Source organism: Diabrotica undecimpunctata, chromosome 6 (genome assembly GCF_040954645.1).
Source record: "Diabrotica undecimpunctata isolate CICGRU chromosome 6, icDiaUnde3, whole genome shotgun sequence".
In the NCBI taxonomy this organism is placed as follows: Eukaryota; Metazoa; Arthropoda; class Insecta; order Coleoptera; family Chrysomelidae; genus Diabrotica; species Diabrotica undecimpunctata.
Window position 1 is genome coordinate 76,092,964 of NC_092808.1, and position 12,414 is coordinate 76,105,377.

General features: G+C 33.3%; 1 protein-coding gene across 1 annotated transcript; it reads left to right on the forward strand.

Moving 5' to 3' along the window:
* The first annotated feature begins 11,299 nt into the window (after positions 1-11,299).
* Positions 11,300-11,665, forward strand: LOC140444461 (uncharacterized). Its single transcript, XM_072536217.1, has one exon. It carries the CDS (start codon positions 11,300-11,302, stop codon positions 11,663-11,665), a length of 366 nt encoding a protein of 121 aa, XP_072392318.1.
* The last annotated feature ends 749 nt before the right edge of the window (positions 11,666-12,414 follow it).

Sequence of the window (12,414 nt, forward strand, 5' to 3'; positions counted from 1 at the left end):
TACCTGAACAGAATAAAATCCTTTACGGTTGATATAAGAATCAGGATCATTTTCAGGTCTATCAATTTTTATATGACAGCCATCAATTGCTCTTATAACATTGGGAAATCCTCTATTTGCAAAATGTTTTTCAGCTGCTGTTGGCCATTTTATAATCTCTGGAGATAAATTACTCAAGAACATGGTCAATCTATATAAAATTCTATTGACAGAACTAACTGTTACATCAAAACGATCTCCTACATCCCGAAAGCTTGATGTTTGATGCCCCACATACCATAAAAATATAAGTACCTAAAATTTAATTATTTTTAATAAGTAATTTAAACCAATATGACTTACAATTAAGCTTGTTACATGAAAGTTATACTCCCAAATTATTATCTTTTGTTTTATAAGTTTTACACAATTATAGCTTACTTGATGTAATGCTGATATTTTTCCAAAGGGTCCACTGTTATTATGGTAGTAGGGGCTCCTTTCGAATCTGCCTGAAATGTCATTGACCACATTCCTAGACAGACGAAAATGTTCAAAAAAGTCTTGGTCAGAATAAATTGGTACAGTGTCTTCTAAAATAAATTATTATCTAATAATATTATATAATCCATTAATATCTAATTAATTATTAAACAATATCGTTTTCTGTCTTAGTAAATTATATTTATTTACCCAAATAATTTTCATTTCTAACATGCTCAAACATCACTTCACCTTCAAAATCGTCATCGGAATCGATATCTGACATAAAATCGCTGTCTTCTAAATTGTCCATATTTTTAAGATTAGTTTGAAAAAAAAATTAATTACTTGAACACAAATCAAGATTCCGAGGAAAAAATAGCATGAATGATTTTCTATTATTTACAGCTGATAGCAGTGACCAGTGACAATTGATTTGATATATAAAAATGAAAACAATCTTAACTGCGCAAGTCAGTATAAATAGTTTCTGCTTATAGGCATGTATCAAAAGGACCGTTCAGTTACCGATTCCGAAACGGTACATGGATTGCTTGGAAACAACATGGTGTACGATACGAATCATCGTCCATGTTTGCTTGGAACGCATTTTTTATAATGCGCATGCCGAGGGCAGTGCGAAGGACGGTTTTCATGTAACTTGGAACGAACCTAAAGTTACTATTTCTCTATGGTTAACATATTGTATAGAGTGGGCGGTATTTGCCGCTGGGCGGTAATACCCGCATTTCCCCCAAACAACTTTCCCCATCAAAATTTAAAAAATAAAATTTGGCAGTTAGTGGGTTAATATATTTTTTGTTATATTACGATTTATAATTATTTTTTGTTGTTGTAATTAAGTATTTACTTTTTAGAATCAAAATACATTTTATAATTAATAAATTAAATTGTTTTAAAGCAAGTTAGTCTATATATATTTCAACTAAAGATATATTCGTTTTAGTCCATATCTGCGTAGTATAAATCCGCGGCCCATTACTTTATTCTTTTCTGATCAGTGTAGAAGGCATTCTGCGGCAACTTCATTTGATTTTCCTTTAAATATAAAGAGAAAGGAGGATCTGAAACCGCTGACCAACGGGACTGACTTTTATCAAAGTATAAAATTCGATTAATCCGAACAACGGCAGAACGGCAGTCGTTGCATAAAAGCTCTGATCTCCACGAATAACCCTCTTTGGCGCTGGTAAACCCTTCCCGTTCCTCTCATCTCTTCGATGGTATCGAGCCACCTTTCGGACCTTCCCTTAACCCAATTAAATTAATAAATGTTTAAAATCTTCGCCTACCTTTATACATTTCAGAAACTTTTTAGCTTGCTTTAAATGTTAATTTTTAATTCTTGTTCTGTCACAATTTTGTTTTCCACATTTTTACGAGTTTCTCCTAAACAAAAAACAGTATGATACCTATACTATAAATTAGTCATTTGTTATCTGTATATCTAGCTTAAGTAAGAAATAAAGTTTAAATACATTATAAACCTACGAAATTCATTAATAGTTTCGTTGTATCAGTAACTTAAATTGGGATTTTGAATGGCTTTATAAGGATGTGTAACTCATTTAAAATTACAAAAGTTTTCTGATGTAACAGACATACAGTTGGTACAGTATAAATTTCGATGCACGTCATTATCTACGTCAGAGTTCTAAGTTGACATTGTTGCCAAATCACAAAAAAATTCCTGAATTTATTTTAAATCAAATATATATCACATAATTACTACAGAGGTGGATTATACAACAAAACAAATTAATATTCAATGTAAATAAATAAAACAAGTACTAAATAATAATAATAATAATACTAAATTACATAAATAATTTTTCATTACTTATTAACTTGAAATGGTTTATTACAACTAAATTTTCAAATGTTAATCAATATTTTTTCTTCAGATTAAAAAAATTAAATAAAGTAGACTTAAAGTAATAAAAATAAATGTAATTATAAAAAATTAAAGACAGAGAAGAATGAAGAAAGTAGTTGAAATAGCGAAGTCACACCAGAAATTGTAAACCCCAGAATGGAAATAAATAAATTAATATGTAATTATTACAGTATTATTAATTAAACGTATCGTTTCAAAAACAAAATATGATTTAAATATGGTAGTTCGGGTTTCTTTTCTAGATGGCGCCATTAGTTTACTGGACTTACAGTGTGACCTGTCATCTTAGCCTTTCATATAGATAGATATTAACAATTAAGTAATAAGTAGACATAAAATTTCAATAACCTATATATAGTTATAACACGATATAAGAAGTATTCACTTCTATCGGCACTCTTTTGTCATCAGTTACCTATAAAAAATTAAGCTTAATTTTAATGTTCAAGGGGTCATAAGATGCTTTACTTACTAATCACTGTCTCTGTCACAGCTACTACTGGAATACTATTTGGATGGAATGGAAGACTATTTACTATATGCTCTTGGAAGTACCACTTTTTCATTACATTTTCTGTGTGACTAATAGAATTTTGCCATATCTGGGGAGTAACAATTTGTAGAGCTTCCTTCCACATGTTTAAAGCATTACATTCTTTATAGCCAACTCTACCAATATAACAGTTATAATAGTTTTTGGCAATTTTACATAATAATTCTATAACATTGAAAATACAGTGGTATGGTGGCAGACATAATAATTTGTTGTTCTGTTTGTTCTGTTAAACCATCTACAATGTATTTTGGAGATGGCTTGTTTCTAAAAATAATTATTCATAACCTAAACTAAACTCTCATTAGGCGTACTTACTGCGGAAATATCTGCAAATCAATCAACAATCAATAATCAATCTTTAATTTCAGTGTTCGTTGAAGCCATCTTTGGAGCTTTCTCTAACAACATGCCATGGTATAAATCGGTATCCACTATTATTAGGGATGGTTCAGACAAAATTTTTAATACATAGTTGATTTTCAAACTATGATAAAAAACTTGCTTGATTCATTTTCTCATGCCAGTCAATTAAAGCCAATTTAGAGGAAGATATAGCCTCTGCATCCTCAATAAAGCCATTTTCATTAGCATGATGAAGAATGACGTCTCTACAAAAAAAATCTATTTCAACATCTTTATGTTTTTAACGTAATTTAAAAAATTACCGTTTTCAACACAAACTTGTGTAGTTCTTCATGTAGTATAGTTTTAATACAATCTCGAAAATTCTGCTCTCTTCTCAGCAATGTGAGACTATTCAATCAGTACCTCGCCTTGAATTATCTTTTTGTAATTTAAAACCAATGTCTTTCAGTACAATACTAAGTGACCTACAAAAACCACTAAACAGCTTTTCTTCCTTCAAATGAGCCCATAAAAAGGTCAAAGTCATATGTTCTACAAAGAATTAAATTTAATTTTATGTTAACTTAATTCACTTTATGATATCTAACGAAAAGTATGCTTACTTTGTTCATACATACTGTAAATTGTATTACGAATTTTGCTTTCTTGGGCCTATTAAATTTTTTGGGAGGTGACGTTAGAGGTGTATTAGTTTCTACCGCCTGAGAGATAGAACTTGCAGTTGAAATATATAAATTTAAAGCTGCAGCTATACGCTAAAACAAAAACGTATAGTTTAAGGCGGGTACACATTTGCGAGCAGAACTGTTCGCGAACCGTTTGTGAACGCTATATTCGTTAATGTGTACGGCAGAAAAAACCGCTTGCGTACTGTTTCATCGTGACTAGTCGCGAACCAAATTGTTGCGGTTTATTTCACGACTTCAAAGGAAGCTCGGCTTTCAGTTTGGACGGCGCTTACTAGACGCAGCGAACATTTTTATTGTGTCATCAAATCGACATTGTGTGAATGACGTGTTCCTTCCTAGAGAGACGTGAGAAAACAGTAAACTGATTATTGTCATGGACGTATAAATAAAGATAAAATCTTTATTTATACGTCGATGATTACTGTACATAATTTTATTTTTGTTAAACAAGCAAAAACAGGAACATAAATCAGTACCCAAATTATAAATAAAATGAATCATTTCGCACATGTTTGTTCGTTGTTGGTTCGTCGCTTTCCATGGATCGAGATAAGTATGCGATTAGTACGATGTAGAATATTTTTCAAGGATCTGTACGCGTACTGTACGTATACCGTTCGGCTCGCATATGTGTACCCACCTTTAGGTATCCATATAAACATTTACAAAATACATTACTTACTTTCCGAACAGCAGTCAACGGTAGAGTTGGGCCGGTTATTATCTCGTCCCTGTTCAAAATAATGAATCAAGAAAGCTATCATCTCTTTACAACAACTATTTAATTTATTATGTGAAATTTTGGAATTAAATCAAATTAAATTAAAGTCTAATCCGAACAAATTTGCTTCATAAAAACGCTTCATAATCCACTTATACAAATTAAAAGAATAAAGTTATGGTGTATTTCTTTAAGTTTACAATAATAGAAATCTTTAAATATCATTTCTACGCGTATATAATAAAATATGTCTAGTGGCTGTAATTCCAATGTACTTTGCTAAAAAATTCTAGAAGGAACAGACCTAAGACTTAAATATTTTTATATTTATGTCTTAGGTTAGATTTATACAGTACAAATTGTAAGTATCATAAGTTTAAGGAAATGGTTTGAATTTGGCATATACATATTAGACCCCTAGGTGTATCAAATCGGAAAATGGAAAAATAATAAAGAAAAATCTAAAAATAAATAAATCAACAAATTTGAACCATCTAATTAGATTATCGCCGTGTCGGCTGTATTTAAAAGTGACTCTTTCTTTATCTTCGTGTATTACCGCATGCTATTAAGATGCTTGTCTTGGGTAGCCCTGGTGTTTTACTACTTTGATAGTACCCATATTTGATAATATTTTCTATATATTGCAATAAAGACTAGCAGTTACGTAGACAAAAATGCATCACTATACAAATTAATATTTAAACAATATTTATTGTTTAGTAACTGTATCATTCTATAAAAATACCAAGAGCAATAACAAACATAAAATATAGTAATCGTCGCCAGTAAAAAATTTTGTCAAACTTAGGATTGGTTCCGACGGGGCCGGACACCAACCCGCGTCCCGCCCACAAACACACACACACGCACATATACGCGTTCGTGTATTTACTGTGGCATCTGTGAAATATCATGACAAATGGACACATGAGCATAGAGTAATGCAAGATGATAAGAAAAATTCACTATGTCACTAGTATAATTATTTGCATGTGTGAAATAGTGGTCACAGTATAAGAAGTTTGCAGGTGTACAAAGTGGTCACACTATATGTAGTTTGCAGGTGTGTTAAGCATGATGTCACAACACTTGTGATTATCATGTCGTTATCTATGCCATGCAGTCAGGTGTCCTAGAAAGTCGACAAATTTACCTAAACTGTACTAGATAATAATAATACTTAGTAAGAGGTTTGTATCAATTTTCTTCAACAGCATACCTTGACTAACGTTTCAACCGTCAGAATTCTGATTGTATGGATTCAAGTATTTTGTTTCGAAATCTAGTGTATCTGTTTTTTGATTTCTTATTTAATAAATTTTAATTACTTCTTTTATGGGAATAAGCTACAATATATTTTATTTATTTTTTTTAACGATTTCCGAAGTGGAAGTCGAAACGTCAAAAATAAACTTATTTTTAACTTATATTGTGGCTTATTCCCATAAAAATAGTAATTGAATTAAGATGCCACAAGAAAATAGCTTCAGAAAAATATTGATAACTTTTCATGTAGTTGATTTAACGGTTTCAATAGCCTTTCTAGATTATCTGTATAAGTTTTTATTAAGCTTACTGGATCAGGGGCACCATTACTATCGTAAGATATTGTCTGAGTTAGGATTTGTTATGGGATTGGGATGTCTACGTAAATTGTATACATGGCGCCGCCCAGATGAACGAACAAGAAATGAAATAGATTATATCATCCTAATAAAATTCAGATGGAAAGCCTAGGCCACCAACTTCAAAAGATAGGACGATACATACTGTGAGCATCAACTTCTAGTATTAAATATCAGACTTCATTTTAAAGTGCTTAAAAAGATCCCGAATTGTAATTCTACACAGAAAAGAACATAAAACTAGGTTTGGAACGAATGACGCATACAGAACATTATCCAAAGAATTCAAGTCACTGTCAGAAAGGCAGATTACATCTTCCAAATATGTAGAAAAATAGAATATCATGGTTGTTGGAATGACCCGAGAGATTTATTTTAAAAGGTAAAACTTAATAGAGAATTTAAACTTCAAACATGATTTGTGATAGATAAAGAAGATAGTTTAAAGACCGATACAGATGTAATATTGGAAACGTGGCGAAACTACTTGACGATTTATATAGACATGATGAGGCTCCAGCAGAAAATCTATGGACCTTTGACTATCTCAAAGAACCTACTGTCTTGCTCTCTGATGTAAAAGATGCAATTAAATCGCTTAAGCAAAATAAATCACGCATTGACACAGTAACGGGAGAAATACTGTAGTCACTAGGACAAAAGACTACATATCATTCATTCTATTTCTGTCTCTGTTTAAAATTCTGAAAAATGGCCATCTAAATTGTCTATCTCTATTTATATTCCACTACACTCAAAAGGAGGTACAATCAGATGTGAGAACTACAGTATATTGTCACTAATAACACATGGTAGTAAAATATTGTTCTTCTTCTTCTTAGAGTGCCATATCCCTACGGAACGTCGGCGACTACCATGCTCATAATATTTTTATACTGATCTCGGTCTTGCGCTACGTGTAGCAATTGGTCCGCTGTCAAACCTGTCCACTGCCGCAAATTCCTCAACCAAGAGAGTTTCTTCCGTCCTATCCATTTCTTTTCTTCGATTTTACCGTTGAGAATTAGCCGAAGGAACTCATATCTTGGTCCTCTGATTATATGTCCAAGATATTCTAGTTTAAGCCTCTTAATAATATTTAATAGAGTTCGTTGATGTCCCATTCTTCGAAGAACTTCTTCGTTTCTAGTTCTGCTAGTCCATGGAATTTTTAGTATCCTTCGATACAACCACATCTCAAACGCCTCGATTTTATTCATGATATCGGCGTTTAAAGTCCAAGTTTCACATCCATACAAAAGTACAGACCACACGTAACATCTTGTAAACTTTTCACGGATTTCCAAATTTAATGAGTTATTGGATAATAGAGGCTTGCATTTTTGAAATGAGTTTCTTGCCTGTTCAATTCTACATCGAATTTCGAAGTATGGATCTAGATTTTGGGTAATCCAACATCCAAGGTATTTGAATCTCTGAACTCTCTGCAGCGGTTGTTGGTTTAATATCAGTTGGGTTGCGCCGATATCCACTTTACTGGTCACCATGTATTTAGTTTTATCGATATTTATCGACAGTCCCCAATTTGTGCATTCCATGTCAACTCTATTGATTAGCTCCTGCAGATCGTCGATGTTTTCAGCTAGAATCACAGTATCGTCGGCGTACCGTATATTGTTAATTATTTCTCCTCCTATGATAATTCCTTTTTGATCTTTTAAAGCTTCCCTAAATAGATTCTCATAATACACGTTAAAGATGGTGGGAGATAGTATACAGCCTTGTCTTACGCCTCGTTCAATACTGATTGGCTTTGATTCTCTGTTGTTTGTATTAATAATGGCTGTTTGGTTCCAGTAAAGTTTGGCAATAAGTTTGATGTCTTTCTCATCTAGTTGGATGCTCTGCAAGGCGGTAATTAGTCTGGTATGCTGAACGCGATCAAATGCCTTTTCAAAATCAATGAAGCACATATATACGGGATTTCTTACCTCCCAACATCGTTGAAGGAGTGTTTGCATAGAAAATAGTGCTTCTCTAGTTCCAAGGCATCTCCGGAACCCGAACTGCTCTTGACTAATTATTTCTTCGCACTTGTTGTTAATTCGGTTTAGAAGAATATGCAACAGTATTTTAACGGCATGGCTCATTAAACTAATGAGTCTACAATCGCTACATTTCTTAACGTTTGGTTTCTTAGTCTTTGTTTGGTCTCTCCATTGAAAAGTACAGTGAGTTCTTTTATATTGTCATTTGAGAGTAATTTTAGCCATTCGCTGTATATTTGATCTGGTCCACTGGCTTTGTTGTTTTTGGCTTGGTGTATGGCTTTTTCCACTTCAGCGTTTAAGATTGATGGTCCTGTATTTGCACTTAAGTTAAGTAGTGATCCTCGATCATCCTTAAATAATGCTTTAATGTAGTTTTCCCATTCCTCCATTACTTCGTCTTCTAGGGATAGTGCATGACCTTCATTATTCGTTAATGTTATGGGTGTATTTCTTTTGTGTACTGTAACTTCTTTTATTTTCTTATGTGTGTCAAATTCGTCATGTTTTCGTTGCAATTCTTCTAATTCCTCTCATTTTGCTCGCATCCATAACTTTTGGCTTCCCTGATTTTTCTTCGAATCAGATTATGCTTTCGTTTATACTCTAAGTTATTTCTATTTTTAAGCTGTCTTCTTTCGTCCATCATTTCGTTTATTTCATCTTTCATCCACGCTTGCTTTTTATAATGGGTGATAGTTTCACTTTGCGTTGCTGTATCGATGATACCATTCTTTATGTTATCCCATCTTTCTTCGACTGTTGGTACATTGTATACTTGTGTGATGTTGTCTCGAATTTTTTCATTCATTGTCTGTTCAAAGTGATGTTTAAATTCTTCTTCTTTTAGTTTTTGTCTATCGTATTTCTTTGTAATGGAAGGCTTTTTGATTGTCTTTAATTTTAGGTTGATTCTAGATGCCAGTAAATTGTGGTCGGTGGCTGCGTCGGCACTTGGATATGTCTTAGTACATTTACATGAGTTTCGAAATCTATTGTTACTCATGATATAATCTATTTGGTTACGCATTACACTACCATGGCCATCTCTCGGTGATATCCATGTATAGAGACGTCTTTTTGGTTGTTTAAAACATGTGTTGGTGATAAGAAAGTTTTGCGCTTGGCAGAACTCCACCAATCTATCACCTCTTTCGTTTCTTTCCCCAAGACCTAATCCTCCAGTAACTCCGGGAGTTGTGTCTTCTCCTACTTTAGCGTTGAAGTCTCCCATTATTACACAAATTTCGTGTTTTTTTGTGTTATTTAGTGCTTGCTTTAATACATGGTAAAATTCATTAATTTCGTTGTCTGTACTGTTACTTGTAGGAGCGTATACTTGTATTAAGTTTATATTAATCTTACTTTAAATAGTTATCATCATTATTCGCTCTGAAAGAGGAACAAATTTGTCAACCAGATTTTCAAGTCGTTCCTCAAGAATTATAGCAACACCATTTTCATGAACATCATTCGTTTTTCCGGAGTAATAAGTAATATAACCTCCACTTTTTACAGTTCCCGATCCGGTCCATCTAGCTTCGCTAATTCCAAGGACTTGCAGGCCCAGACGTTTCATTTCGAGTTGTACATTTTTTAGTTTTCCTGATTGATATAAAGTTCTAACATTCCACGTAGCAATATGTTTTATTAATGATCTATTTTTATTTTTATTTTTCTCTCCGGAGATTCTTAGCACCCCTGTCCCATTAAAGGGACGCCGGAGACTCGGGGCCGTAGTATGATTTGTATTTGTCATGAAGCTTTTCTTGGGAGATTTAGTGCAGTAGTTTCCCATTGCTTTCTGCACCGCAGTATTACAGCCAGTTAAATCATTATGGGATTGCCGCCTGTGGGTGTCTGTCGTCAAACCTGCTAGATTTCGTTCTAACAGCCTTGATTCAGTAATGGCATCACTGCTGCCTAATGCCATGCCCTCAGTTGATCCGCGGGTACTGATTTGGCTAAGCCTTATTCGTACCTGCCCTGCATATCTGCAGGAACATTCCCTATTAGCCATTGGGGCGCGCCGTGTCGGGGTTGAGGACATCCCCCGCCCAGTCTGTCTTACGCAAAGTATTGAGAGGCTCCTACTCAATTCAAAGTCCCTCCTCTATGCAAGCTGAGACCGGCACGGAAAATATTGTTGCATACCATCAAAAAACAGGTTAAAAACTTATCTGTATCATCAAATACCACAAGAACAAGCGATTTTGTAAAGGGAAAAGGTGCACGTGAGTAAATGCTGAGCCTAAGCCAACTCATTAAAAACTCGAGACAATTTCAAGTATCTATGATAATATGCCAATAATAGAGATGGGTACACCGATTCACCTGATGACACTTCTATACCAGTCCAATACGGCAATTGTACGACTAGCTCAGAAATTCTAAAGTCAATTTAGAACATAGAGACGGGAGTTATGGCAGCCGGCCCTGTTCTAGCCATTCACCTAAGAGTGATGATCTAGGATTTGTGTTTAATGAACTTTGTAATAAAGATTACTTTGCATTTTTATATTATCATTTACCACTGCATTTTTATATAGATATAATTCAGTCTGTTCTTAAACTGTAAAGAAGGAGCATTAAATCTTTATATAAAATTGTCGATGTCTTTTTCGTATTTTTGTAATTAATTAATAAAGTATTTGTTTTTTAAAAATAGTTTTGCCTACGGGAAAACTATAAGTGGCGCAGTAAGTACAGATTTTCGGGAAAATCCACCGCGGAAAGTTCTTTAGGTTTCAACCCTTCACGAAAATCAAGAACCAATATCCCAGTTTTGCCAGTAAACTCCATCGAGGAAGACAGTGTGCAGCACGGATGTGGTAAGTAATTTTTGTTTATGTCAGACTCCTCTTCTGAAAACGAATCCTTTAGCGAAATCGATACTAACGAAGAGTTAGGCTTAATTAATAATTTTTGTAAACTAAAATTAAAAAATAAAATGGCAACACCTATTTTAGATATAAAAACTTTTTCAATTATTCCAAATTTTGATGGAAATATTAATAAACTTCACAGATTTGTGAATGCAACTGAATCCATTTTAAATCATTATTTTGATAGGAACAATCTAGCCAGTTTTCAAAATGTTTTATTATTAAATGGTATTCTTAATAAATTAGAAGGCAAAGCAGAAGAAATAGTAGCCATAAGCGGCGCTAAAACTTGGCCAGATATAAAAAATACTTTGATTCTCAATTTTGGTTATCATGGTGATGAAAATTGCTTGAATCAAGATCTAGTAAATATCAAACAGAAACCTAATGAATCTCCATATTCATTTCATGAAAGACTTTTAACTTTTTAAATGCTAGTTGTAATTACATAGATTTGCACTATATTAATCAGGAACGTGAATCCAAAAAAGCTTTCTTTACGAAGCAGACATTAAAATCATTTTTAGCTGGTCTTAGGTAGCCTTTAGGGCCCATTATTCGTGCAATGCGACCTGCTTCGTTAGAGCAAGCGATTCAGTTTATTAGAGAGGAGGATAATATTAAGTATTATCAGAAAAATCAAACTTTTAATCACAATAATTCTAATAATAATAATAATTTTATTCGAAAACCAACTAATCCAAATGTCAATCATTTTCAATCAATTCGACAGCCAAATATACAATATTCTCAGCCAAGAATAAGCCAACCTTCTACATCTAACTTTCAACCAGATATAACTCAGACAGTTGACTACCGACCTCAATTTCCCAGAGGTCCTGTACAACTTCCAAGACACCCAAATCCACCTCAAACCAAATATTTTACAAATTCTCAAGTTTTCGGTAAATCAAAAAATGTTTGGAAGCCCAATCCAAATAATAATCAAGCCAAACCTACTCCTATGAGTGTTTCTACACGAAATACAGCACCACACTTCCGACAAAATTATAATCATTTTAAAAGCAAAGGCCAAAATCCAAATTCCCATCATGAAGAGTTATTTAACACAGAGGTAATACCTGAGGAAGAAGATAATCAAAATTTTTATAATTCAGATGAATATTATGACAACTATCAATATGTAAATGATAACGATTCCCAAAATTTTCACGAAACC